The sequence below is a fragment of the Ambystoma mexicanum genome, chromosome 2p (genome assembly GCF_040938575.1).
Source record: "Ambystoma mexicanum isolate Mex_15411 chromosome 2p, UKY_AmexF1_1, whole genome shotgun sequence".
NCBI classification, from domain to species: Eukaryota; Metazoa; Chordata; class Amphibia; order Caudata; family Ambystomatidae; genus Ambystoma; species Ambystoma mexicanum.
Window position 1 is genome coordinate 664,740,282 of NC_090923.1, and position 27,866 is coordinate 664,768,147.

At 47.3% G+C, this 27,866-nt stretch overlaps 2 protein-coding genes across 3 annotated transcripts in view; both read left to right on the forward strand.

Moving 5' to 3' along the window:
• Positions 1 to 27,866, forward strand: part of NCCRP1 (NCCRP1, F-box associated domain containing) — a 61,187-nt gene that overhangs the window by 9,577 nt on the left and 23,744 nt on the right. The gene's annotated exons all lie outside the window — the stretch shown is intronic.
• LOC138566094 (protein IWS1 homolog) lies at positions 967 to 2,976 on the forward strand. The gene is made up of 3 exons (XM_069643105.1): positions 967 to 1,029; positions 1,784 to 2,313; positions 2,501 to 2,976. The coding sequence occupies exons 1-3, from the start codon at positions 967 to 969 to the stop codon at positions 2,850 to 2,852; spliced, it is 945 nt and encodes a 314-aa protein (XP_069499206.1). The 3' UTR covers positions 2,853 to 2,976.

Sequence of the window (27,866 nt, forward strand, 5' to 3'; positions counted from 1 at the left end):
GGGAATGAGAGGCCCAGTGTTAAGGGCGCCTCTGGAAATGAGAGGCCCAGTGTTAAGGAGGACTCTGGGAAGGAGAGGCCTAGTGTTAAGGGCGCCTCTGGAAATGAGAGGCCCAGTGTTAAGGACGACTCTGGGAATGAGAGGCCCATTGTTAAGGACGACTCTGGGAATGAGAGGCCCAGTGTTAAGGGCGACTCTGGGAAGGAGAGGCCTAGAGTTAAGGACGACTCTGGGAAGGAGAGGCCTAGCGTTAAGAGAGACTCTGGGAATGAGAGGCCCAGTGTTAAGGACGACTCTGGGAATGAGAGGCCCAGTGTTAAGGACGACTCTGGGAATGAGAGGCCCAGTGTTAAGGGCATCTCTGGGAATGAGAGGCCCAGTGTTAAGGGCGACTCTGGGAAGGAGAGACTTGGTGTTAAGGGTGACTCTGGGAATGAGAGGCATAGTGTTAAGTGCTGCTCTGAGAATCAGAGGCCTAGTGTTCAGGGCTGCTCAGGGTATGAGATGCCCAGTATTAAGGGCGACTCTGGGAATGAGAGGCTAAGTGTTAAGAGCTGCTCAGGGAATGAGAGAACCTAGTGTTAAGCGCTGCTCTAAGAATCAGAGACCTAGTGTTCAGGGCTGCTCAGGGTATTAGAGGCCTAGTGCTTAGAGCTGTTCTGGGAATGAGAGAACCTAGTGTTTTGAGTTGCTTAGGGAAGGAGAGGCCCAGCGTTAAGGGCGACTCTGAGAATGAGAGGCCAGGTGTTAAGAGTTGCTCGGGGACTGAGAGGTCTAGTGTTCAGGGTTGCTCAGGGAATGAGAGGCCTAGTATTCAGGGCTGTTCTGGGAAGGAGAATACCTTGACATAGGCAGAATGTTTTTGAAAACGGGAGACCCTGTGTTGGTATGGTCCTTGCAGGGAAAGGGGCCCTGTGTTCGCTCTAGGAATGCTGAAGTCAAAGCAAGAGTAGCTCCAAGAATAAGATGCTCCGTGCTGGGAGCACCTCTGTGAGTGAGGATGAGAGTCCCTCAGCTGGGAGCACCTCTGTGAGTGAGGATGAGAGTCCCTCAGCTGGGAGCACCTCTGTGAATGAGGATGAGAGTCCTCGGCTGGGAGCACCTCTGTGAATGAGGATGAGAGTCCCTCGGCTGGGAGCACCTCTGTGAGTGAGGATGAGAGTCCCTCGGCTGGGAGCACCTCTGTGAGTGAGGATGAGAGTCCCTCGGCTGGGAGCACCTCTGTGAGTGAGGATGAGAGTCCCTCAGCTGGGAGCACCTCTGTGAATGAGGATGAGAGTCCCTCAGCTGGGAGCACCTCTGTGAGTGAGGATGAGAGTCCCTCAGCTGGGAGCACCTCTGTGAATGAGGATGAGAGTCCCTCAGCTGGGAGCACCTCTGTGAATGAGGATGAGAGTCCCTCAGCTGGAAACACCTCTGTGAGTGAGGATGAGAGTCCCTCAGCTGGGAGCACCTCTGTGAATGAGGATGAGAGTCCTCGGCTGGGAGCACCTCTGTGAGTGAGGATGAGAGTCCCTCAGCTGGGAGCACCTCTGTGAGTGAGGATGAGAGTTCCTCAGCTGGGAGCACCTCTGTGAATGAGGATGAGAGTCCCTCGGCTGGAAGCACCTCTGTGAGTGAGGATGAGAGTCCCTCAGCTGGGAGCACCTCTGTGAGTGAGGATGAGAGTCCCTCAGCTGGGAGCACCTCTGTGAATGAGGATGAGAGTCCCTCAGCTGGGAGCACCTCTGTGAGTGAGGATTAGAGTTCCTCAGCTGGGAGCACCTCTGTGAGTGAGGATTAGAGTTCCTCAGCTGGGAGCACCTCTGTGAGTGAGGATGAGAGTCCCTCAGCTGGGAGCACCTCTGTGAGTGAGGATGAGAGTCCCTCAGCTGGGAGCACCTCTGTGAATGAGGATGAGAGTCCCTCAGCTGGGCGCACCTCTGTGAGTGAGGATGAGAGTCCCTCAGCTGGCAGCACCTCTGTGAATGAGGATGAGAGTCCCTCAGCTGGGAGCACCTCTGTGAGTGAGGATGAGAGTCCCTCAGCTGGGAGCACCTCTGTGAGTGAGGATGAGAGTCCCTCAGCTGGGAGCACCTCTGTGAATGAGGATGAGAGTCCCTCAGCTGGGAGCACCTCTGTGAGTGAGGATGAGAGTCCCTCAGCTGGGAGCACCTCTGTGAGTGAGGATGAGAGTCCCTCAGCTGGGAGCACCTCTGTGAATGAGGATGAGAGTCCCTCAGCTGGGCGCACCTCTATGAGTGAGGATGAGAGTCCCTCAGCTGGCAGCACCTCTGTGAATGAGGATGAGAGTCCTCGGCTGGGAGCACCTCTGTGAGTGAGGATGAGAGTCCCTCAGCTGGGAGCACCTCTGTGAGTGAGGATGAGAGTCCCTCAGCTGGGAGCACCTCTGTGAATGAGGATGAGAGTCCCTCGGCTGGAAGCACCTCTGTGAGTGAGGATGAGAGTCCATCGGCTGGGAGCACCTCTGTGAATGAGGATGAGAGTCCTCGGCTGGGAGCACCTCTGTGAGTGAGGATGAGAGTCCCTCAGCTGGGAGCACCTCTGTGAGTGAGGATGAGAGTCCCTCAGCTGGGAGCACCTCTGTGAATGAGGATGAGAGTCCCTCAGCTGGAAGCACCTCTGTGAGTGAGGATGAGAGTCCCCCGGCTGGGAGCACCTCTGTGAATGAGGATGAGAGTCCCTCGGCTGGGAGCACCTCTGTGAATGAGGATGAGAGTCCCTCGGCTGGGAGCACCTCTGTGAGTGAGGATGAGAGTCCCTCGGCTGGGAGCACCTCTGTGAATGAGGATGAGAGTCCCTCAGTTGGGAACACCCCTGTAAACGTGCTGGCCTGTGTTAGGAGCATCTAGACAAGTACACCACAAGATGACAGCTGCTCTAAGAATGAGGGGTCCTGACTCTGGGAATGTGAGACCTTGAGGCGTGAGTGGCTCTCGGAGTGAGGGTCTCTGATTATGACTGACTCTAGAAAGGAGGTTCTCCGAGTAAGTAGAGGCTTTGGAAATGAATCGACCGACCCACAACGTGGAAATAGTTCTGGTGGCAATAGAGCGGTCTTAGGTTTAGATCTAGAATAAAGTGATCTATAATTAAGTGATTTACAAATTTACAAATCCGATACTGTGACACTCTAGAAATCGAAACAGTGCGACACCTACTTCTTCACTGTTCGGGTACAAACAGTCTCAGAACGACCTATTTACGACCGACCACATAGAATGAAACATCTTACCACCAGTGAAGAAGATTGGTGGAACATGCTAATGAGCGGAGAATCCACAACATTGACAGTAGCAACAGCCAAGTTCTTCGAAGGGTTAGAGTTGGAAGAAAAATCAAGTCGAGAACAAACAGAAAAACAGAAAAATGATGATTTTTAAAGAAACAAGCACAGAAAGGGGAGAATTTTAATCTCACAAAATCCTGGATTCACAATCACAACTGCCTTAAAATCATAAGTCAGGAGAAAGATTTTGTAAAAATTGTAAAACAATTAAATGCAAAAAAAAAAAAAAAAGTACAATTCTGAGACAGAATTGTAAGGGATTTGGTTTCTGCTGTTGAAATTGGTTTTCCCACCCCTAGGAAGTCATTTCCAGAGGAAGAAAGGTGTAACAACACATCAAAAACGAGAACATTGCACATTAACATGCATTTAGAACAAGAGCCATTCCTCCGTAGAGCCTCATTTAAAAGGAGGCTGCATGCGCTTACAAAATGTGGACAAGGAATTGCTGTATCTTTCTAACACATGCACCCTTGGAATGCATTGCTGTTTGCGGAAGTTGGCCCCTATACCACGAGACTACATAATTATAGAAAAACACAGGCTGTGAACTCAACACACAACTGTACACTTCTGGGTTAAATAGTTACAGCAAAACATATGCCACACAGTGCCAGAGTGCTGGACCCGGCTCACCCCGAGCGCAGATCGCAAATAATACAAACGCTGTCGATCAATTTGCAGAAACACACTGGAGTTCTGGGCTCCAGCTTCCGCCAGATTCCTGGAAATATTTAGCCTGCCCAGGCCCAGGCCCTGTGGACACGCAGGATGGCCGTAAGGACCATCCAGCTGTCAAGCCTCTAGCACGCACTCACACTGTCAAGCTGCACACATTAAGGCACGGACACCAGGAGCTTGCAGGCATGTCCTTCTTTATCTGCCTACGCAGATAAACTGACCTCCCTGTAACACCCGCCTCCCTAACCCCAACGTCACTTCTCAGAGAAGTGACCTCAACGGCAGCCGTCCCCCACAACAATGTGGTGGGGCTGTATGGGTGCTGCTGGCACACCTTAACATCTCCCCCTTTTTTAAAGCAGTGGATCACTCGCTGTTCCTTACCCCATCGTCGGCGGATGCAAAGGTTCACCTCCACTACCTCCATCTTCATCGGACGATTCCCCGTCACCCAGGTAGGGTTCATCTGGCCATCTCTCGTCAGGGCTGGCCTCGAAACGTTCCCACTAAGGCTCTGGCGGGATCGCAATTTCTTGAAGTGCGATACGTTTCACGTCACTGACGACTGTCTATCTCCACGGGCTGTGATCTCCACGGGCTTTGCGTCACTGTCAAGCGTTCTGGTGCAAAGGTGGCATCCTCCTTCCGGCTTCTCGGTTGCCGTATCAACACTTGATCCCCCGGTTCCAAGGCCGATTCATGAGCCCGCCTCCGAGCATCGGCTCTGCCCTTCATCTTGCTCTTTCCCTCTTAGTCCTTGTCCCCCGCTTGCTGTTCTAGCGGGGTTGGAGGTGTAAGATTTGGGCCTTCCAGTAGCCTTGCCTTGACTGGTCTCCTGAACATCAGATCTGCCGGACATACCCCGGTGGTGCTGTGTGGGGTGTGTCAGTATTCCCTCAGCAGCTGGTAGAGGGCCTGCTCAAAAGGCTTGTTGAGGATTGTGGCTATTTGTAGGGTCCTCTTAATGCTTGCCATAAACCTTTCAACAATGCCATTGGCTTGGGGACATCGTGGGGTTATTTTCCTGTGCTGAAAGCCCATGTACTTTGCAAAGTTCTGAAAATCCTGGCTGGTGAAGGACGGGCCGTTGTCAGACTTTGACTCTCAGGACTCCATATATGGACAGCATGCGGTCCATCACCGGGTTCACACACGTGGCAGCTGTGCTCTCGACCAGCTGAGCTTCCGGAAAACGAGAATGCTCCTCTATAAGCACAAGGACATAGGCACCACTGTGGAGAGGGCCAAAGAAGTCCACCGCCAGTTCGTCCTACACGTGCTCAGGGAGTGGAGACATCTGCAACAGACTTGGTTGTGGTGGCGGGGCCACTTGCGCACACATCGAGCAGCCTCCTACAATGTCTTCCACCAAGGCGTCCAATCTCGGGAACCACACCTTTTGGCGTAGCAGCCGCTTCGTTGATACCACCCCCCACTGGCCTTCATGCACCAGCCGGACTGTCATCTCTCGTAGCGCCTCCGGAATCACAGTGTTACAACCCTTTAAGACGACGTGGTCATCTACTATGGACAGTTCATCTTTGACCAGGTCTAAGCATGGAATGTCGTCTCATATAGATTTGCTCTCAAGTCTGGCTTACTATCTGAGATGGGCCCGTCTTTCCGACTGGATGCAGTGTCGGACGACACGAAGGGCAGGATCCTGCTCCGACTGGGTGATAAGATCAGACCATCCTACTTGGAGTGGCTGTAAGTGATGGACCACATAGTTGATGTAAGCGCTAGCTATGGACGGCTGTGCACGAGCTGGGCTGGTGGGGTGGCGGGGCAGATAGTCCGCAAGGTTGTCTTCTTTGCCTGGCCGGTGTTTGAAATCAAATTTGGAGTCCTGGAGGTGCAGCCCCCATCTAACGATTCTGGGGGGCATCCTGGCCTTGGGTCCCCGTAGATTGTCAACAGGGCTTGATGGGCCGTTACCACCGTGAATGCCTTCCCATACAGGAATAGGTAGAAGTATTCAAAGGCCCACACCACTGCCAGGCTCTCTTTCTCCACCTGGGAGTATGCCTTCTCTTTGACTGAGAGGCTCCTGCTGGCGTAGACCACGACAAATATGTTGGCTGGGTCAACCGGGTCTCTTTGTGTCAGAATGGCCCCCAGACCCACAGGACTCAACAGGGAGACCATAGATGAGCTGCTCACCACAATCCAGGGTGACATAAGGAGCAGGATTAACATCCAGACAGCTTTGCCCGCACTGCTAAAGCTAGTGTCTGTCCTACAATTCCTAGGAACCGGCACCTTCCAGCACTCAGTGGCCATGATGCACGGCATGGCACAGCCCACATTTTGTGCAGTGTTGGCCGAGTTACTGGACGCTCTCCTGCGGCATGTTCCATGCCACATCTCACTTGCCACCACCCAAGCACAGGATCACGCCAAGAAGACACAGTTCTATGCCATTGCTCAAATGTCAAATGTCATTGCAGTCTTGGACTGTACCCATGTTGCGTTGATGGCCCCCCAGGCCCACGAAGCAGTGTACCGCAACAGGAAGCACTACCACTCTCTGAATGTGCAGGTGACCTGCGACCCCAACCTGTACATCAGCCAATGCTGTGTCTGCTATCATGGGTCCACCAACGATGCCAGAGTCCGATGGAACAGTACATTGACTGGATACATGGAGAGGGACAGAGGACAACGGACCTGGATAGTGGGGGAGTAAAACTGTCAATAAGCAGGCGCTGCAATGCACCTGACCAAATGGGGGGACGTGAAAAACTGCACAAAGCATGGCATGACAAGTGAATTCAAAAGTCGGACCTGCTCACCTCCCGCACCAACACAGTACAGCCCAGGGAATATGTCCTCTGCCCTGGCGATGTTGTTGAGGATGGTCTCGAATGCTTTTTGACAGTGCTTGGACTACTGGAATAGCTGATTTTTGTGGGTGAGCAGCCAGCGAGGGTTGCTAAGGTACCTCAAGCAATAGCTCGCCAGGCCCAAGAAGGATCGTAGCTCTGTGGTGTTTTTGGGAGGTTGCCACTTTGTCTGGATCTGGCCTCATACCTTTTTCAGAGAATATATGTCCGAAGAACCTCAGCGACCCTTTTCCAAACTCGAACTTTGTCTTGTTGAGCGTGAGGCCTGCCGCTTCCACTGCGGCACACACCCTGTGCAATGCTACATCATGTTCCTCCTTTGTCTTCCTGAATACCAGGACGTCGTCTGAGTAATTTAGGCAGTTAGGTATGTGTCGTATGACTTTGTGTATTTCCTCTTGGAATATCTCGGCTGCTGACGAAATGCAGAAACTGAGTCTCTTGTGTTGAAAGAGCCCCAAATGAGTCACGAATGTTGTGATGTAACGTGACTCGGGTGCGATCTCGATCTGATGGTAACCCTTCGTGAGATCGAGCTTGGAAAACACCTTCGCTCCGTGGAGTAGGTGGATCATGTCAGTGATCCTCGGTGTCTGTGACGCTCCCTTTCGATTGCTTCGTTTGCCCTTTGCATGTCCACGCACAGGCGTATGGACCCATCCGGGGACATCTTGGGCACAGGGACTATGGGTGACACCCATGGCGTTGGACCAGTGACTGGTTCGATCACTTGTAGTTGGATAAACTTGTCTAGTTCTTTCTCGACTTGCCTCAGTATGTTTACTGGTATGCCTTGATAGTGTTGGGCTACTGGGCGAACTTCTGGGTTAATGTGCAGTTGGAATTTCCTGTGCTCCAACTTCCCCAGTCCTTTAAACAGGTTCGGGAAAGCTGCTTCCACTGCTTCCGGCCTGCAAAGTATTTATGGGCCATCAGCTGATATAAGATGTGGACTAGTCCCATGTCAACGGCTGTTCTAAAGCTTAGTATGCAGCCACTTTTGGCCTCGGTCTTGAGTACATGTAGCGGGATCTTCGCCATATGTGTCTTGTGCATGCACCAGGCCGTGATGGAACCCTTCCAGGGCAGTGGTGTGGCCGCCCCGTATGGATAAATATCTACTGTTGCTTTCTTCAGCCTTGGGGGTCGGGCAAGAGAGTTGCACGCCTCCTCGCTGATGATATTGACGATGGCCTCTGTGATGTGGTGGGGCTGTATGGGTGCTGCTGGCACACCATGACCGGCCCTTACTTGTTATTTCAGCCTGGATCGTGTGCTATAACTAGCCGGGGATTCAGGCCTCTCACGTCTGACCCTCTATCCACGTGCATTATTGAAGCAGGATTTCTCCTAATTTTCTCTCTCCACCTCCGTCTCCCACTAGTAAAGGGAGTCAGGGTTCTGTATGCAAAGGGTTCTTACTTATGTTCCGAAAACGTATAGTGCAGTGGGGTAAAGCCACTGGAGTACAATGGATACACATTGACACATCACCCTGTAACCGTTAGCAACAAATTGCCAGCACACTTTATCTGCTGCTAACAGCTAGTCCATAAAGTGTCACTGTATGTGAACACTGTCAATGACCGCTATGGGTATTGTAAATAAACTGTGACCAAGTCCCATGAGGACCAGGGAAGACCACTTGGTTTGTGATGTCATCCCCAGAGGAACCATACAGCAGATCCCTGCAAGGTCCTTTCCCCATTCCTAGCATCCGTGCAAGAGCCAGCTATCATCCTCCTGCAAAGGAAGATGCAGTGTGGCACAGAGCATGCAGGAACACAGATCGGAACTGCAGCCTCCGAAACAGAGCTACTGAATTGGAGAACTGCGAGCGGACTGCAAATTGCTGCATACTCCAGGGCCACCGAATCAGTGGAGGCGGCACAGTCCACCAACACCAGACACAGGGGAGAAGGAAAAGCATGCAGGGGATACAGAGAGAGCCGTGGTGTAATCAGGCGGCTACTGTGACAGGGCCACCTGATTCCAAGATGTACAACCCTGCATTTTATGTCCTTGACTTGCTAAGCGGCAGGTCACCACTTGGGATTTGGGTGTAGATTATATGGAATGGGTGTGGAGCCAAATGACACAAAGTTTGGCGGAAGAAGGAGAGAGAAGGGAGAGGAACGCATGCTAGGAGGGAAGGATGAGAAGAGAGGAGAAAGGAGGAAACCATCAGGGGAAGGAGGAAGGAAAGCTCAGGGGAAAGAAAGGAGTAGAGAAGGGAGAGATGAGGAGGAAGGAGGAAAGTACATTGGTGGAAGAAGAGGAGTTGGAGGAAGGAAATATTGAGTGCCATCAGGAGGAAGGGCAGTACGTTCTAGAACAGTCCATTATTGGCTAAGCTAAGAGGGCCAAAAGATAGAGGGAGAGCTAAGAGGTGTAAGGGGGAGCCAGTGGGGCACAGGTTGGAGAGGAGCCAATGTTCCAGGGCTGGACAGTTTCAAACCTTGTGGACATGGGGTGGAATACGCTGCAGGGCCCAAGTACAGACATACTTAAGTACGCAAACAGGTAGGATAAGAGTTCAGCTAGTCAGGAGCCATCTTCTGGATCTGGTAGGATTGGCATCTCCACCAATGAAACGAAAGAAACGAAAGCTTGCCACCGAGTGAGAAAGAAGTCCCGGTGTCTTGGAAGTGGGGGTTACAATGACGACGGTCTGAAATCTACCTGAGATCCAGGGGGAAGAAATCAATGCTCATCTGTCACAGTGAAGAGGCGTCTCCCAACAACTTAGAATCTTCAGGGGCAGTGGACCTCAAGGAACTGCGAGTGACTTTGGTTTTCGGGCCCAGTTCTACCTAACCATCCTGCCCGTGACGCCACCATGGCAGAGACTGGTGCTGAGTCTTATCAACGGTCCCTGCACTTGCTTAGTTCTGCTGCCCATCACTTTCTTCAAGGAGATGCACCCCACCTTGGTTTCCACTTTTGCTTTGTACCGCAATAAACTGGTTTTGTTAAACCATATCCTGCCTCTCAGGTTCTCAGTTGATCCCCCTCACTGTGACAGCGCTCACTCGGTCGCTACCTTTTTACCGTTTCCTTCCCTCTTGTGGACCTTGCCTACCCGCCTCACCTCTGTGCACCTTTACGCAACCTGTTTGCTTGTATTTTAGCAATTGGATTGCAAATTCTGGAGGTCATCAATCATGCGCAGTCAACCACCATAACCCTTCTTGTCTCATTGCCAAAATGAGGGAAAGGTAGGCCTGTGGCGGCAAATTGATGTGTACGAATGCAGGGCGGCTCCAATTATACATTTATACAATTGTAGGAGAGCAAAGTGGAACGGAAATTCCAGAACCTCCCAGTGGTTACAAAACTGGTATTCCCACATCACACTCTTGGGATCAGCCGACGTCAGCACACCTGCTACTGGAACAGCCAGCCTTATTCTCAGAGCAGTAGACCAAAGAACTACAGGCCCAGGTAGACACATGAATTGCAAGAATGAAACGCATGCAGCAGTAACAAAAAGACATTGTGGAAACTCACTTGCCAGGCACATGGCAATTGGTTGCGCCAGCTTTCTAATGGGATTTTGCACAGTGGGCTGGGTTTATATCAATGAGAGGCTGCGTGCACCTGGAATGGGAGGTGTGTGGTGGATACGTGTGACGCAGATAAGAGCTACGTGGGTCACCGCCAAGAGGGAGAGGGACTTGTGAGTTCCACAAGTCACATCGGCGAACCCACGCACGGCTGCTAGCTTTACCCGCAGGAGGACTCTAGACTGCTGTTACCTTCTCATGGCGGCCGGTGCAGTGCATTCTGGGATATGCAGCTCTGTCTTAACAGGAAATAAGATGGTTTCGGTTCTCTTTGATGCAGTTCTTTAAAAGCATCAATGACTCATATCAGGCTGTGTAGCGAAAACGAGGTACATGATTCAGGCAGACGTGTTTCAGTGGTGTGGAGATGTGGGGTTAGCGCTCCATGCAAGATTTTAAGATTGGGGTATTGTACTTGAAGTTGCTTATTTGGTTCAAATGCGGGCTTTCTTTGAATTGAACCATTCCTTTCATTTGATAGATGTACTTTTATCTTTAGGGCCTTCTTAAGGGCAGGAGAAGACATTTGCAGAGCTCCTTTTGTGGCACAGATTCCACTGGTCGCAACATATCATTGGAGCAGTGCAGGTGGTATCAAGAGCCCGACATCCTTAAATTCTCCAGACCGACACCCGTGTACTGTTATTTCCTATTTTATATTCTTAGCAGAATTGTTTGGATTTAAAAGAGCAAAATAGACAGGCACTGCTTAAGTGGAGTCCTGGATAGAGTGCCAGCCTGTTTGAGTGTGTCTGTGTGGGAGGTGCCATCCTCCTGGCACAGTATTTGGAAGTGAGAACTTCCCACAAAGGCATGCAAGCTTCAAACCCAATACATTAGAAAGGAGTCACTGTAGAAGTTTGATGAACTGGGGCTGTTACCTGTTGGGGTCATCCTGCATCGCAATGGGGTAAGTAAAGACCCACGCATTTCCTCCGTGGTACCGCCGCCACAACTCTACACGGTTGAGAGAGACCTTAAAAATACCATCCATGCAGAACATGGAAGATGTACCGAAAAGAAAAAGCAAATTCTTACATAGATACAGGACTCGTACTGCTGAACACGGGAGCCCAACAATATAATGGAAGACATAACTAAAGAAGGTCCAAGGCAATAATGCTGAATTATAGACTGAGGGAGAGGCCATTATCATGGGATAACGACCCGTGCCTCGAGCCAGAAGTTGGGGAAGGGTCAGTTTTCCAAGCAATAACGACCCCTCCTGAGGTCTATAAGGCTGTTCGTAGATAATGGTAATAGAACACATCTTTTGGAGTTTTGGTGGTGAGGTAACAACGTTACTTTTATACTGAGCAAAGTAAATAGACAAACCTGGCTAGCAAATTAAATGTGTTTTGTTTTGTAGTATTTAAATAAGGTTCTCTTAATAAATTAAGCATTTAAATTGCAAACTTGGTTATAATATAGTTGGTTTAACATATGTGGTAGGGCAGAAGAAGGAGATAGACTAGGCTGTGTCATATCCAACAAGTTATTTATTGAAATAAGATGAAAATGGCCTATCTATTCCTATCATATGGGTTTCTCTACCTAATAAAACTAACTAGTGCACTCATCGTTAGTAGCGAAGTCCAAAAAGTAAACAGTCTGTCCTCTGTTTCAAAGCTAATCTCTTCTGGCCCTACCACTAAGGAAAAACAACAAAAAAGTCCAGGAGAAAGACTTCTTTCTCCTGTATAGGCTGTTCAGCCCTAATAGGTGATTTTCAAATAGTTCTTGGGGTGTCTCTTTAATTAATTCCTTTAGTTCTTTGCATGGACATTTCCACCCTCCTGGCGTCCCCTTTCCTTTTAGAGATGACCCTTTTCTCCTTGATATATTTGAGTGTTCACCCTGTCCCCTTGAAGCGTCTCTGTAAGGTTCCCTTTTTCCAGCACTTTGGAAGAACCCAAATGTCCCTTCTCCTGGTCGTGATTCTCAGCATTGCTTTGCTTTCTTAATAACCCATGGAAAACGTGTTTTACACAAATCTTCTCCTGTTCTATTAAGCTGATTTTCGATTTGGACTGAATCAGATATTCACAACTACTGCAAGGATTTTGTTGCTCGGTTCCTGTCTTGTAGTGCTTAGTGAGACCGGTACCACTATGTCTCTCTTTAGGGTTATTCTGGTTCTTAAAACCACTTGCCTCCTCACTCTTATAAACACTTGTGTGCCTGGGAAGAGTAGGCTGAGTCCTGTAGTCATGCTCGCTCTTACAAACACTTCTTGTGTCACTGGGATGAGTAGATGAGTCCTGTAGTTATTACTGCTCTTACAAATACTTATTGTGTCACAAGGACGAGTAGGCTGTGTGTGTCCCTCCTCCCCGTATCCGTCTACGGCTCTCCCGCCTCTCCTGTTACCTTCTTGTTCACAGGCTAGCATCACTGGATCTCTCTAAGGGATCATAATAACCTTCGATTTTGGAATGGCTCCTGCACTCCTGCCTACTCTTTGTGGTTCTTTGGTGTGGCCTTGCTTAGCCACGACTGCAGCGGTCTTGGTCTCCTTTCCTCTGGGTTCTCTTCCTCTGCATGACACGGACCACTGTTTTCCCTGTGCCTCTTCGATACACCCACTGGCTAGGTCCTCACCACCGAGTATCTCTCAGTTCTCAGCAGTTCCCAGCTCTTCCGAGGTTCGAACCTCCTGGGCTTCATCTCTCGTCACATCATTGACTCCTCCCTTTTTTATGATGCTGCTCTGGGGCTTTCTGAGCATCATTTGGAAGTCCTTTGTCAGTGTCTGAGCCATACTTGTTATGACTCTTTGATCTTAGTCTCAGTATCTAACAGGCACTTGTTCTTTATAACTGCAGTAGTTTTCTTCATCTCAGTACCTATGGGAAGTTGATCTTTTCTTAATAGCATACATACTGAAGACCCCCAGTCCGGAAAACACAAACCTTACGTTTACTGGAAAACCAAACGACCTCTACTTAAGTAAGGTCCAAAAATGACTGCTTCGAAATAGACAAAAATATGTTTTATTTCCAATTAGAAAACAACCTTATATGTTTTTTAAGAATAGAACTAAATTGCATGTATAATGTTTCCAACCATCTTCCTCAAAAACAAAAATTTTAATGTGCAAATCATAAAATCAATATAACAGTGACAACTGCAGAACATATAGAATCGGAAAAGGAAAGAACTGAAACACCTTCACCGCATTGAAACACCCCTTCGTTATATCAAAAATGAAAAACAAATAAATGCTAAAAGATTAGCAACATTTCAAATCATGACCCTAACATTGTGATATTATATCTTTATTTAAGGCATAACAATAATACATATATTTAGATTCATCAAGTTTTATCCCAGCAGGTTTGAGTATATGGTATGGTTGAGTGAGTTGTGAAGGGAGTCTCTCCCTGTGAGGTCCGCTTGCCGCCACCGCTAGGGGGAATATTGCATAGCGGGCTCAGCTTCCTAACCTCACAAGAAAAGGCTGCGCCCTGGGGAGAAGTAACTGAATCCTGCGATTCATCACAGATGAACATGCACTACGAGTCTTGTAAAGGTACAAGAGAGGAAGTGTCTTGTTGAAAAAACCTTGCCTTGAAATTGCAATTTTGTTTCCGTTTGCTTTTGAAGACAGAATGTTCAGAATGATGCAATACCACTAGTTATTGACTGCACTCTAAACATTTTGATTGGCTGAGAGGAGGTGAATAATGATCTCCGTGTGACAATAGACTATAGCACAGAAATGCTACAATGACACTGACTCACCAAACAAGTACAGGGATTCACCAATAGAAAGGCAAAGTGCTGATTGGGGCTCAGGGCGGAGAAACAAGCTTGAAAGTTGTGGGCAGAAAGAGTAAGATACAGGAACATTTAGTGCCAGCTATTTGGTGCTAACACGAGCATATAAAGGAAAGGTAGCCTGAAAGCAGAAGGGAGACTGGGGAAGATGTAAGAAGACTGGCAGGATATCCCAGGGAACCAGCAGGGCTAGCAGAAGATCAATGAGCTGGCACCAGCTGCGCTGCTTCTTTAGCATGGAAGGAAACGACTGTGCCATATAAGCAAGGGAGAGTGCTTGAGAGGTAGCCTTTAACCTTGAAGATGTACCAAGCCACAAAAATAAGCTCTGGCAAAGTCAAACTGTCTATTACATGGCGACAAGCTTTTCTGTGTCCACATTGAAACAGAGAAATGCAGGAGCAGCCGGTTGGAAAAGGGAGGGGGAGGTAAGGCAGAGAGATGGAGTGCAGAAGAATAGCAATAATGGCACTGGGACACAGGGCAGGTAGGGGGAAAGGGTACAGTGGGAGGATGGGCAAGTGAGGGCCGTAGAAGAGGGGGGCGGCAGCCCTGTAAGCAGATTGGGGGCAGGAATGCACAGATCCATCACTTCCCTGGTTCAGTAATGTGAATAGCCCCTTGCACTTCGCGCTTGGCCAGTGTGGTTGCTCACTAATTTAAAAAGAACTGTCCATAAAATTAGTGTCCCAGAGTCTTGAGGCAGTTGCTTGTCCAGTTTATTTGCTGGTAGTAACTTGTGCAAAAGGACAGCCAACTCGCGTTTCGACTAAAAGTCTTTCTCAAGGCCAAGGAGTTCTTTTTGGTTCATCAGAATTATTAGTTCAAAGCAGTTGCCTCCGATGATATATGTACAAATGAATAAAAAAAGTCTCCCTCTTTGGAAATGAAATTTGTGAGGAGGTGTCAGGTAGGGAATCACCTCAGATGTGCTCCTACGGTGCATGGGCGGTGGCCCTACTGCGTGTTTGGTGTTTGGTGTGGCAGATCATCATTTGCGTTTTTCAGAATATTGTTTTCTGTTTGTCCCTCTGCGCCTTTTGGAATGTTCCTATGTCAAGTTCGATGCATCCTTAACTAGACCTTTTGGTCAGTGATACATTTGCTCATTTTTAATTAGATAAACGGTTTTGTTGAAGCTGGCTACTGGACCTAACGGGCCATAGTGAGGGAAAGAAAGCAAGACTAAGGATTCTGTTCCTCTAGGACCATTCATTATTGCCAGTGCCTTTTATTTTTTGAACCAGTATAATTGATTATTACATCTTTTTCAGAAACCACCAAATTATGTAATGCCATAGAGATAGAACAGGGGCCCGTGGTTCCCCGTGGTACCCAACCTTACAGATTAGTGGCATACCAGTCACGTTTGCTCCATAATACAAGCAACTACTCCCAAAACAAAAAAATAGGTAGTAAGTATACTCCGATGAAAAATAGAAAATGGACACATAAAAGCATGGCCACCTGCTTCCACCACACAACTCCACTGATGTATTTAGATGCATGTTACCAGTAGAGGAGCACCACAGGTAGGGGCTGTGATAGTATTACGGCCTAATCTAACATTCAGGTAATAGTCTTTCTTTTAATTTGCAGAAATGTCTATGCTCAAAGAAATATGAATTACAAAAGATATCTTTTAGACGAGACCCAATAGGGAATGTGAGGTACTTTTTTCCTTCCTTGAAAACCATGTTACCCTCAACTTCAAGAAATGGGGAGTAAATTACTCCCACTTCAAAATCTGTTCTGTAGATCTGATTGTTCTAGGCATTAATGTATATATCCAGGGTTTGAAATTTAGATTCGATGAGCAGTAGCTAAAACGAGTTCCTGGGTGCCGGGCATCACCCAGTAGGAGGGAGCTACTGCTGTAAAACCAGAAACAAGTACACAATGTAGCACAACATGTGGGTGCCCCTCTGCAAGCCATGCCAAGATCCCCACCCTCTTCAGCCTTGGCAACAAATTCCGGGCAACACCACACTTTGTGCCGGCCTGGACCATCACGCATGCACAATACACATGATGATCATGTGAACATGCTGCTGCAGGGGCATGTCGAACACTGCACTAGGTGAAAGATGTAAGTATGTGTTTCAATCAACCCTTAAAATGTTTCATTTAGTGTAGAAACAAGGGGTTGTGCCTGGCTCCTGAGTCCTGACACCCAAAACGTACACGCCAATTCTGCAAGTAACCAGAAATATTACGCACAGTAATAATTCCATGGGAAAACATGTTCATGCTGGATCTGCCAGTATATGCCAGTATCCCTATGCACAGTCATTCTCTTGTTGCCAGTAACTCAACCACCACAGGAAGAAAACATGTTATTGCTGTGGCAGAAATGCCTGCACAGCTCCCATGCCACCATGTAAGAATACTCTTCATCTTGACTTCACCCTTAACACCAGTAAAGCATGCAATGCACAGTGATAAAACATGCACTTGCTGACTGCACACGTGCCCCCACCAACCCCATGTAAGAACGCACATCAAATTGGCCTTTCCACTTATGTGAGCAGTGAGTAAAAAATACCAGTGTAGCCACATAATAACCCTCATCCTTACTTTACCATAGATGCCCACAAAAAAATGCCACAGTATTGTAAGAAATCGCTAGACTGGAAGCATTAAAATGTCAATCTAGCCAGGTAATAACGCATATCATGCTTGCTGTATTTTAGGCTAGCTGGGGTACCCAGCGTTGCCCGTGTCCTGATTGAGTGGTGTCTCATGTGCCCTGGAGGATGTTGCTCTTGTCCTCTTGTCAGCAATTCTTGCTTCAGTTTTCTCTGGTGTCTCGTGTGCCCTGGAGGATGTTGCTCTTGTCCTCATGTCAGCAAGTCTTGCTTCAATTTGCTCTAGCATCTCATTTTCCCTGTAGAAAGTTGCTCTTGTCCTCTGGTCCGTAAGTGGTGCTGCTGTTTGTTGTTGTGTTTCAGAAGCTCTTGATATTGATTTTCGCTTTGCATCAGATGGAGCTTTTCCAAGTAATGTTCGTTTTTTGTGCGGCATGTTTCAGTCACTTAATGGCTTCAGCACATTTGCGAAAATGTCCAAGAAAGATTGATTGATTGTTCTCTCTTCTCGTGAATGAACTTACGTAAACTGCAACTTTGCTATTTCCCATATTTGGAGTGGCGTGATAAAAAAATGTAAAATTCTTTTTTTTTAAATCCCCTGAAATGAACTGTATACAGTAGTCATACATTTTAAAGGAATAACCAACATATCGACCATTTTGCTTCAGGCACTTTTCCAAATTTTGCCTCCTTCTAGTACCTAGTGCAGTGAATCGGGGTGAACATCAGTAAATGAGGGTGTGTATGGAGTACATTTATTTGCATCCAAACATAGACTACAATCTTGCCCCAGACAAATGAGGAATCCATGAAAAATTTGGTAGCAGCGGGTTCAGTGGTGTCGATTTGTAAAGTCGGACAAACACACAAACACACACACATACATACATATAGCTTTATATATAAAGATGCCCAGTAAATAAATGCCATGTGAAAGTAAGAAATTGCTAGACTGACTGCACCAAACTGCCAGTCTATCCAGGTAAAACATGCCATGCTAAAGAATGAAAAGGCCCAGTCTGCCTGCCCAGTGGTGCTATAAACCCCCACCCCAAAACCCTCTTCCTTGTGATAACATTCATCAAGTTCACTTTGTCCAAAAATAGCAGTAAAATAAGTAAGAAAATGCCCATGCTCCAATTACCCCATGCCTAGGCCCTACCCTTGCACGCACACATTCAAAGCCATTCAACCACCAGCCACTCGCTGGTGAATTTTTTAATTGGAGGAGCATAAACATTTCGCAAATATATGCGACTGTGTGTAGCGAGGAAACCAATCTAAAGGGGTTCACAGGGGTTCCCCCGACCCACATTTTTTTCGAATAATGGGTTAAAATGGTGCGACAGCACACTTTCTGTACAAAATTGGGTAAAAAGCCAGACAGTTGGCAATTGGTTTTGCAGGGTAACTCCAATCCAAAAACTCCATAGATGGAATTCACTATAAGTGCACTGGTGCATTTACCAATGCGTTGTCATGATGCCTTTGCCCACAATATATGCCAGTATAAAAACATTTTCAAGCTGACTGTGTCCATACATGTCCGTGATGGCTACACTAATATATTTCATTATTCCCATAGAAGAACACACTCCTGTTGGCTTTGCCATTAAAAAGGCCAGGTCACAATGAGATAACATGACCAAACTGGCTGCACCAAAATACCAGCCTAGCCACGTAATAACATTTATCATGCTTACTTTACCACATATGCCCAGAAAAAAGGCATGCCACTGTAATAAATAGTTAGACTGGCTGCATTAAATTTCCAGTCTACCCATTTAATAATACATATCATGCACGCTTTATCATATATGCACATTATAAATGTCATACCACAGTAAGAAATAGCTGGACTGGCAGCACCCAAATGTCAGTTTATCATGCTTGCTTTATTATGGATGGAAAATGCTATGGTAGAGAGAGAGAACCTTTTCTCCGCTCACCCACTTCCTAAATCAGCTCCTCGATTCCCGGCCCAGCACAAACACACATGCACACATATTCACAAAGCATTCACTCACTCATTTACTCACATCATTCACTCGCTCATTCACACACCAAAATACTCATGCACAATGCTGGTGACTTGTTGCATCTATCAGATTTGTACATGGTTAACGAGTATTGTATGATCGGACCGGAAAAAAAAGGTCCGACCGTACAATACGACCGGAAAATGCTACCAGCAAAGGTTCGAACACCAAAAGTTCGAACCTTTGGTGGTAGCATTGCAGCTAAGTAGAAAAATAAATAAACAGACTGCCGGGGCTGCAGGGGTGTCCCCCGCAACACCCCGCTCACTATTCTGTGTGGTATAGTGAGCGGGGGTTGTGGAGGAAACCCCTGAAGCCCACGTAGTATGTGTGTTCACATGAGTACGGTGCAAATTTTTGGTAGTTCACACCTTTCTCATGCAAACTTTCAGGCCGCAGCAAAATCAGCCGCGGTCGGATCACTTAGAATCGTTTAACCTACAAAACACATTGCAAACTGTGGCTCTTTCCCCACATTTTCACAGAAAGTGTGCTTAAAATACACGATTTTGACTCAATATTTTAAAAATATTCTCAGGGAAGAACCCCCAGCGGTTGCTTCAGGTTCCTTCGCTACATAAGGTCACTTTGCTTATTCAAGGAACCCCTTTAAACCGCTCTAATTAAACAATTAACCAGCCGTCACTGCCAGCGGATGTTATAATGTTCCACCTTGAGACGTTAGCGCCAATTCTGAAGGCTTCTTTAAAAGAGGGCATCATTCCTGAGGCTCTTAAAGGTTGGATCACCCCACATTTCAAAAAGTATTCTCTTGATATGTTAGTTTGCTCTAATTATCACCCGATTTCTAACTGCCCCTCTTTATTAAAAAATTGGGACCAAAGCTGCTTATCTTAAACTCAGAGATTTTGTTGAGAGCAAGTCGTTGTTGGGTAAATATCAATCGGGGCATAGTACAATACAGCACCAATACAGTACACATTAAGGGCCACCTCCTTCAGCTAATGGAAGTGAATGGTGCTGGTTTCCATATGCTGTTAGATCCATCTGCAGCATTTGACACCATTGATCATCAGATTCTGATGGATTGACTTATGACAGAGCTTGGGCTCGAACAGACGACAAGCAAGTAGTTTCTGGATTTTATAACTAACCGACTTGCAACAAGAGAATTAAAGGTCACAAATCACGTCCCTCCAGTCAAACTTGTGGGGTGCTGCAGGTTTCATTCCTGTCACCATGCCTGATCTGCTGGCCAAGTCTGGTGTCACTTTTCATAATTTCTATTTATTTATTTATTTAAAATCTGTTTGTTGTCATTTAGGACAAGAAAAAAGTAACTCAAGGAACAATTGAAACAAGTTCCAACACCCTATCCCCCCTCGGCCCCTCTTCCCAGCCCTAACCCGTGTATGAGCCATAGTGTGTGTCTCCATCTATCCCATGCAAATAAATCCAAGCCCGTTTGATGTCCTTTGCAAGGTCTATCTTTCATGGTTCCCCATTGGCGGCCCCTTTAATGTCCTTTTAATGTCTGTGTCCTCCCACATTTTAAAGGTGGTAAATCATTGGGGATGGTTTGCAAGCCATTGAGGAGTATACCCTATTCCAGCGCTAAGTCACTCTCTCCCCCCCTCCTCTCTTGCTAGTTTATTATCAATTCTCCACTGCTACCAACCTCTGCAAATCTTGCACTTATTGGCTCAATAAGGGACCCTTCGGGCACTTCCAAAATAGATGGCCATTTGGCGTCTTGCTAATAATAGTTAAAAAACTGCTATTTTCTTTCTGCGTCCTCTTTATTTCCCTCCTGGTAGGAACCCCAACAAGCAGATCTTGGGAGAGCATTCCAGCTGTACCCCTATTAGGCCATTTGGTTTGGTAGTCACTTTGGGCCAGAAGTTATGTATTATTGGACACTCCCATACCATGTGCCAGAACACAGCTGAGTACCATCAACACCTGGGACATCTATGTCAGTTATCTGGATGTTTCATGTGTCGTTTCTGGGGGGGTTATGGAAACACGATGTAAGATATTGAATTGTGTTAATTTAAATTGGGTGTCCTTAGATGGCTTACTGATCTATGAGCATATTTTAGACCATCCTTTTTCCTCGAACGCCTCTTCCATAATTATAATTATATCCCTTTCCCACTTCTCTTTCACCTTCAGACGTGGAAGGGTTTCACTATCCCGCAGTGCTGTGTGTACCCTTGATATTGCGTGTCTTTCAGTGCCTATGGTCTGTATAGCGTGTTGAATTGAAGTGGCTGGGGGTTCCTCTGGTATGGAGATCCACTTAGTCACTAGCACCTTCATCAGGAATTGCCCCTCGGGCACTAGAATTTCTTGGCCCACTCTGAAGTGCTCAAACTCCCGCCTTCAAATTGGTCTCCTACCCTCTGGTAACCTGCAGTAGTACATCTGGCATCGCCAATATCCCCAATTATTGCTGCTACCCTAGCATTCCCCCTCAGGGGTATGTTGGGACTGTAGCCCTTGATAATTGGGAATTCAATGCACGTCTTCTTCCATACCTCTTGGATCCCCCGTGTTATACAGGATGCATCTAATCTTCCAACCTCTCTCCAGTGTAGTTCCATCCCTGTGTGGTGTCTCTGAGGTTCCCATATTAGCAATCTTTCAGTTTCAGCATCTCTAGTGTCCTACCTAGTAGCATGTTTTCGCTGGGACGCCAAGAAATAAAACTCGAGGTCGGGGAGGGCAAGTCCCCCATCTCAATGCTTCCTACGCAGTGTACTAAATCCTACCCTATGTCGTCCCCCGGCCAACAGGAATTCTGATATCTTGCTCTCCAGTGCTTTAAATAAGGAGGGTGGTCTAATCATGTATGTGTTGTTGACGAATAGGTACAGTTGGCTGGGTAGGACAACCATTTTACAGATCGCTATGCAACCCATTAGATACAGAGGGAGTCTCTTCTAAAACACTATTCTGCCCTCCAAGCTAGTTGGTGCCCTGCCCACATTATACTGGAATATATCTGCTGCAGTATGATGAATCTGTATGCCTAAATAGCTGAAGGAATCAGTTCCCAACTATATTCCCACCTTCGGTAGGTCCGCAGCTGCTTACCCACTAAGATTTCCCAAGGGAAAAACACGGATTTCTCCATGTAGATCCGAAATCATATATGGTATATACAGTTGTGGGTTCTGTATGTACAAAAGAGCATCATCCACGTACAGAGAAAATCATGTGTGGTCCGCCATCTGCCAAAATGCTTGCATCTAGCAGAACACACTTGAACTAGCAGAAATGCCGACAGGCCTAGTATGCTTATTATTGTCTATTATTCGGAATTCTCCAAGGCCTTATGAATGATCCCATTGGAGCGCTTTGAAATCTCTAAATTGTTGCTGGAAAATATTCGCTAAGGGCTCCAGTGCCAGGGAAAACATGATAGTATATAGGGGGCAACCCTGTTGTGTGCCCCTCTCTAGTTGCCATCTGGATGAAACCTTCCTACCAGTCCTCACCCTCACGAGTGTTTCTCATTATAGTAGTCGGATCCACTTCATCATGTTCAGAGCCAATATATACTTTTTAAAGACTAGAAAAATCCAGTCCAACTCTACCTGGTCAAATGCCTTGACTGCATCTAGGGAAACCACAGCCAGTTCCTTCTACGTTTCTTGTACACTCTCCACAATGTTCTGGAGCCTCTATGAATTCATGGCCGTGTTCCTCTCCCACAAGAAGTCGCATTGATCTTAGTGAACCAGATGTGAGGTCTCCTTCCATAGCCTGTTGGTTATCACTTTACCCAGTATTTTAGTGTCTAAATTTAACGATGAGATCAGGCGATACGACTCACAATGTCATGGTTCCTTCCCTGACACCAGTATCACTGCTATATCTGCCTATTTCATGGACACCAGAAGGCATCCCTTCTAAAAGGTGAATTTGGAGAGCTGTCACAGCTTGGGAACCAGTATGTCCGAATAAGTTTTATAAAATCCCACCGGGAGGCCATCCCTTCCAGGTGTTTTCACGTTCCCAGGAAAATCCATCGATTGCTTAATCTCACCTTCCATCGAGGTGTTCCTCCATAGCTTTTGCTGCTGCCTCCCTCAACTGTGGTAGAGAGGCCTGACCCAGCACATCAGTCATATCGTCAGGTCCGCAGGACCCTCGCTTTTATTTAAGTTCTCATAATAGTTTTGAAAGACCCCCATTTATGCCATCCTGCGTCATAACTAAGCTACTATCCTTGGGTTTTATTTGGGTTATGATACCCTGGTGTTCTTCCTTTATGAGAAGCCAGGCTACGAAGCATCGTACCTTGTCTCCATGAACCTTCACTGTACATTGTGTATAATCATGCTTCCCCCCTGTACTTGTTGTCGGAGGACGCGTTCCCATAGGAGTTTGGCCCCACATATGGTCCCCTGAGCCATCTCCCCTTCCAACATCCTTAACTGTTTCTCCACCCCCTGCAAGGTAGCTTGAAGCATAGAACGAATCCCACAAGTAGTAGCCAGGCACTACCCCCTGATGGTAACCTTAAACGCCTCCCAAACTATTACATAATTGTCCACGATCCCTCATTGATGTCAAAGTATTCTTCTATGGCCTGATGGATCTCTCTCACATGATCTTGTCCCTTAATTACTCCTCTCTTAATCTCCAGCTGGGTATTACCCTGTTTGACTTCCACAGATCATTGTGGTATGGTCTGTTATCGTTTTCTCCAAGTACTCAACCTCCCTTAAGTTTTGGAACTGGTCTTTTCCCATGAGTATGAAATCGATTTGCGAGTATGTGTTATGTATGTGTTATGTGGTGGGTGAGAGTAAAAGGAGTATCCTCTCGTGTCCCTTTTTTGTTCTTGCCACAGATCAACTAAATCGAGATCCAATATAATTTGGTCCAGGGATTTTGAAGTAAGCGTCCTATATGTCACTGTGGGCTCTGACCTGCCAAGAGGCGGGTTAAGCAAACAGTTAAAATACTCTCCCCATATCAACTCCCTGTGCCTGTGGCCCCCTATCATCTGGTCGACCCCAGGAAAATATTTGTCAATGTTGGGGGCATATGAGTTGGTTAAGCATATCTCCCTCCCATCCAGCACCCCCAGGAGTACGAGTGTCCTTCCCGCCTCATCCTGCATAATTTTAGTGATCTGCAAAGGGTCCCCTTTGGCTATCCATGTTAGAAACCACCTTGAGTAGGAAGAGAATGTGGTGCCATGTACTTCTCCACCCCAGTTCGACTGGACCTTCCTGAGTTGCACTGTGGTGAGATGCGTATCTTGAAGGAACGCTATTTGAACCCCCTATCTGTTCAGATATCCGAGAATTTCCCACCACTTGTTAGTCCGCCCCATTCCTCGTATGTTCCAGGTTAATACTGTGAAAAAACCCACATTACTGTCAATGAGCCCCATCTCCTCCTCCAAAGTACATTCCATGGCACAAAGTCTGGGTCTTGGTATCTCGGGCTGGATCTATACCCTTTTCACCCCACACCACCTTCCCTTAGGCATCCCCCTCTCCCTTCCCATCCCCCCAACTCCATAACTTAACAAGCAATTCAGTGCATACCCATCAACGTGAGGGCACCCCCAACTCAATACCTGCAGCCTGGGTGCTCAGCAGTTGCCAGTCTTCCCACAAGGAGGAGTATATGGCCCCCGTTTCTGCGCCAGGGGTTTGGCACTTCAGCATTCCTCTTTATTAGATGCCAAAATCAGTCAAGGGTGAAGCAAATGGCATGGAGGCTCGTGAAGTGCTTATCCAGCACCTTCTCCCTCACCCACTCTTAATGACATGGGTACTCCTGCAGTCGTATCTTCTGTCTCTCCGGGATCATGCCCCAGCTCAACCCTGCTCTCTTAAATGTTGAAGTCATGGCGTTTTGCCCTCGTAATCTGTACCCTTCATGGTTACCTCAATCTCTGCCCCACCTCATTCTTTCCCCTGATCAGCTGTAAAGTTCAATTTTCCATCACAGTGATTCTCCCAGTCCCAGAGCCGGTAGTTTTCAACTCTTCTTCTCCGGGGCTTGGGCGACCTCTGGGTTCCTGTCAATCGGGCAGCTTACCACTCTGTTTCTTCATAGACAATTTAGTCGACCAACTTCCCTCTCCTTCCCACCATTCCCATGCTTCTTCTGGGGAGTTACAAAACCAATGTCTGTCGCCTTGTATGATCTCCAATCTGGCCAGGGTATAGCAACATGTATTGCATCCCATTCTCCCTTAAGACTCGTTTTATTTCACCAAAGTTCTGCCTCTGTTGTTGCACACGTTTTGTGTAGTCTTGGAATATCATGACCGACGTGTTGGCAAATCGTATCAGACCTTTCTGCCTAGCCATCCGCAGGGGTGCATTGCAGTCTCAGTGATTAAAGATCCTGGCCACCACTGGTCTGGGTCTGATTCCAGGCAGTGGCCTATGTGCGGGGACTCTGTGCACGTGCTTCACTGCAAACCATCTTGAGAGCCCTTTTGGTCCCAGTTTATCTTGTAGCCACGTCTCCAGGAACAACTCCATGGAGTCTCCCACTTTGCCCTCAGGAAGGCCAACTGTGCGCAAGTTGTTTCTTCTCAAGCACCCCTCTGCTTGTGCCTCTAGGATCTTGGTTGTCTGCAGCAGTGCAAAGACCTTTTTGAGTGCCTGTAACTCTGAGGTCAATCACTTTCTGCTTCTCTGCAGTTCAGTGCATATCTGCCCGTATGAGATTCAATTCTCTGCCAATAGTGGCAATTTTAGACTCTAGGGCAATCCGGGAATTCTGTACCACCTGCAGAATTTCTGCGCTTTTACCCTACAGGTTGGTAGGGGCATCCCCCTTGTACATGGGGAATGTCATGTATTCAGGGTTCTGCAAGCGTGCTGCTGAAGTTGCATATTTACCCATTGTGGTCCCTATCCGTCCCTTCACTCGTCCGTGACTGCGCAGTAGGAGACCAAAGGTTGCAGAGCTCAGGCAGTGTTGGTGCGCCTCCCAGTCCGGGTCTCCACCTCCCCTCTTGCTCTTCTTCTACCGGCGGAGCTTTAGCACATACTGTGGGAGGCCCCTGTCTTCAGAATCCAGCTTTTTAGGATTCAAATGTTGTGTCTCCTTCTTCACAGCATGGCGCATGGAGTGAACCTTCACTGCTCTGTCCCGCGCGTTGTACCTCAGGGCGTTAAGCTATGTTAGTTGCAGTATAATTGGGGAGGTTAGGTTGTAAACAGTATCTGGGCTCCGAGTATCAGATTCTTCTTGGCATCTGTCACTCTAGGCTTCAGCACCTGTGTTAATCCTCCTATTGGTTCTGTGCGTTGCTGTTGTGACTGTCCATGGGCGGTGTCACAGAGCCTCTTGTTGTCTCCCCCGGTCCGCTTTCAGCCCCTGGTCTGCCTGCCGTCACCTTCTGCAATTCCCTAACCCACACGGCCAACACCTTGAGCCCCCTCCAGCCCAGTTCTCCCCACCTGCTCACCGTGCCAGCCGTATGATGATGTCTCCCTATGTCGGTGACTGGATGTTCTGGTTCCCTGCTCATCTCACTGCTGCTGCCCAACCGAGTATCACAATCAGTAGCGACGATCTGTGGCCATCTTGGTGTCAGGCCTCTACTTCTCCCATCGCGGGTCTTTTGGAGTGTGAGGGGGAGTTGAGACAATTCGCTGCTAGAAAAAGGAAATTTTCGGATTCCTGTGATGTTCCCCTCTCTGAATCGCTGCACGAAGTTGACAGTCATAAGCCGCCGACAGTAGCGGGTGGTTCCGGGAATCTCGGAGAGTCGGTCCGCATCCGCTGACTGCCGGCCGTGACCCTGTCACTTTTTATAATTATGTGGACGATACTCAAATTGTGTTCAATGTCACCAAACCCCCCGAAAAAATACTGATACGTATTGATGGAATTTTAAATATCGTTGAAGCTTAGATGCGAGAAAACTGACTTAGTCTGGACCATTCAAAAACGAAATTTCTGCTCCTCCGTTCTGGTGAAAATGCTGGCAGGCTATGCTCAAATCTGCCTAGCCCAGGATTTCTTTACAAAGGTTGGTAAAGCCAAATTGCTTGGTGTTATATTTGATGATAGGAGGTCAATGCTTCCCCAGGCTATTGTGATGCTTAGCATCACCTCCTATTATCTGGTCATGATGAGACAGATATTTCTAGTTCTTTCTTTGGAAAGTCCTATCATCCTTGCTTGGATTCATTTTTTTTGTTGCTAAATTGAATAACTTTAATGCCCTATTTCTGGCGGCAAATAAGATTGTGCAACGGCTTCAAATTCTTCTCAATTCAGCTTCCCATATTGTGACCAATGCTGTGTGGTAAACTCATATCACCCGCCTGCTTAGGAAACTACACTGGCTTCCGGTTGAGGCATGGGTGGAATTTAAGGTTAAGACTGGTATATAAAATGTTGTGTAAACCGCCAGCATATACAGAGGGTTTGATCTGATATCCCCCAGAGCAGCGGACCAAAGTCTCTGTTCCTTTTTTTAAAAAAAAACATTCAAGAGCTCTTGGCTTCTACTTTAAGTCCTGGCATCTTCTGCCTGCAACTCCTTGCCGCTTCAATTGCAAGGAATGAGACCCTTATTGACGTTTCCTTTTTTCAGTCTCCTGTTCCCTCCTCCTGATTGTTGCCATGTTGCTGCTTATTGTGATTCTCTAGTGCTTAGTTTGAATTGTTACAACCGATATAAATGTTGCAAATCGAATCTCTAAAAGGTTAGCTATGGCAGGGCAGTCAGGTTACATTCGAGGTGGGAGGTAGTCAGTGATTTGTAATTAGTCGCAATAGCTACCCTCAAAGAATATACGATACTGGTATACTGAAAGATATACCCATCATAAAATTACACATAAAGTAGCCATGAGCTCAGATGCATTCTTTGAGTTAAACATAATACATAAGCACAGTGTATGTATGAAAACGGTGATGGACCAAAGTGTTCACACTCCAAGCTAAAGGTATGAGCGTTACCTTGTGGTAACCTCAGTACATATAAGGGGTCTGGAGAGAAAGGCATAAGAGATAATGACCACCCACACATGCCAGTACATTGTCGGCCCCTATATCACAAGTAACCTCTAGTATATAGCAAACAGAGGTTACACTAATAGATCATATGCTAC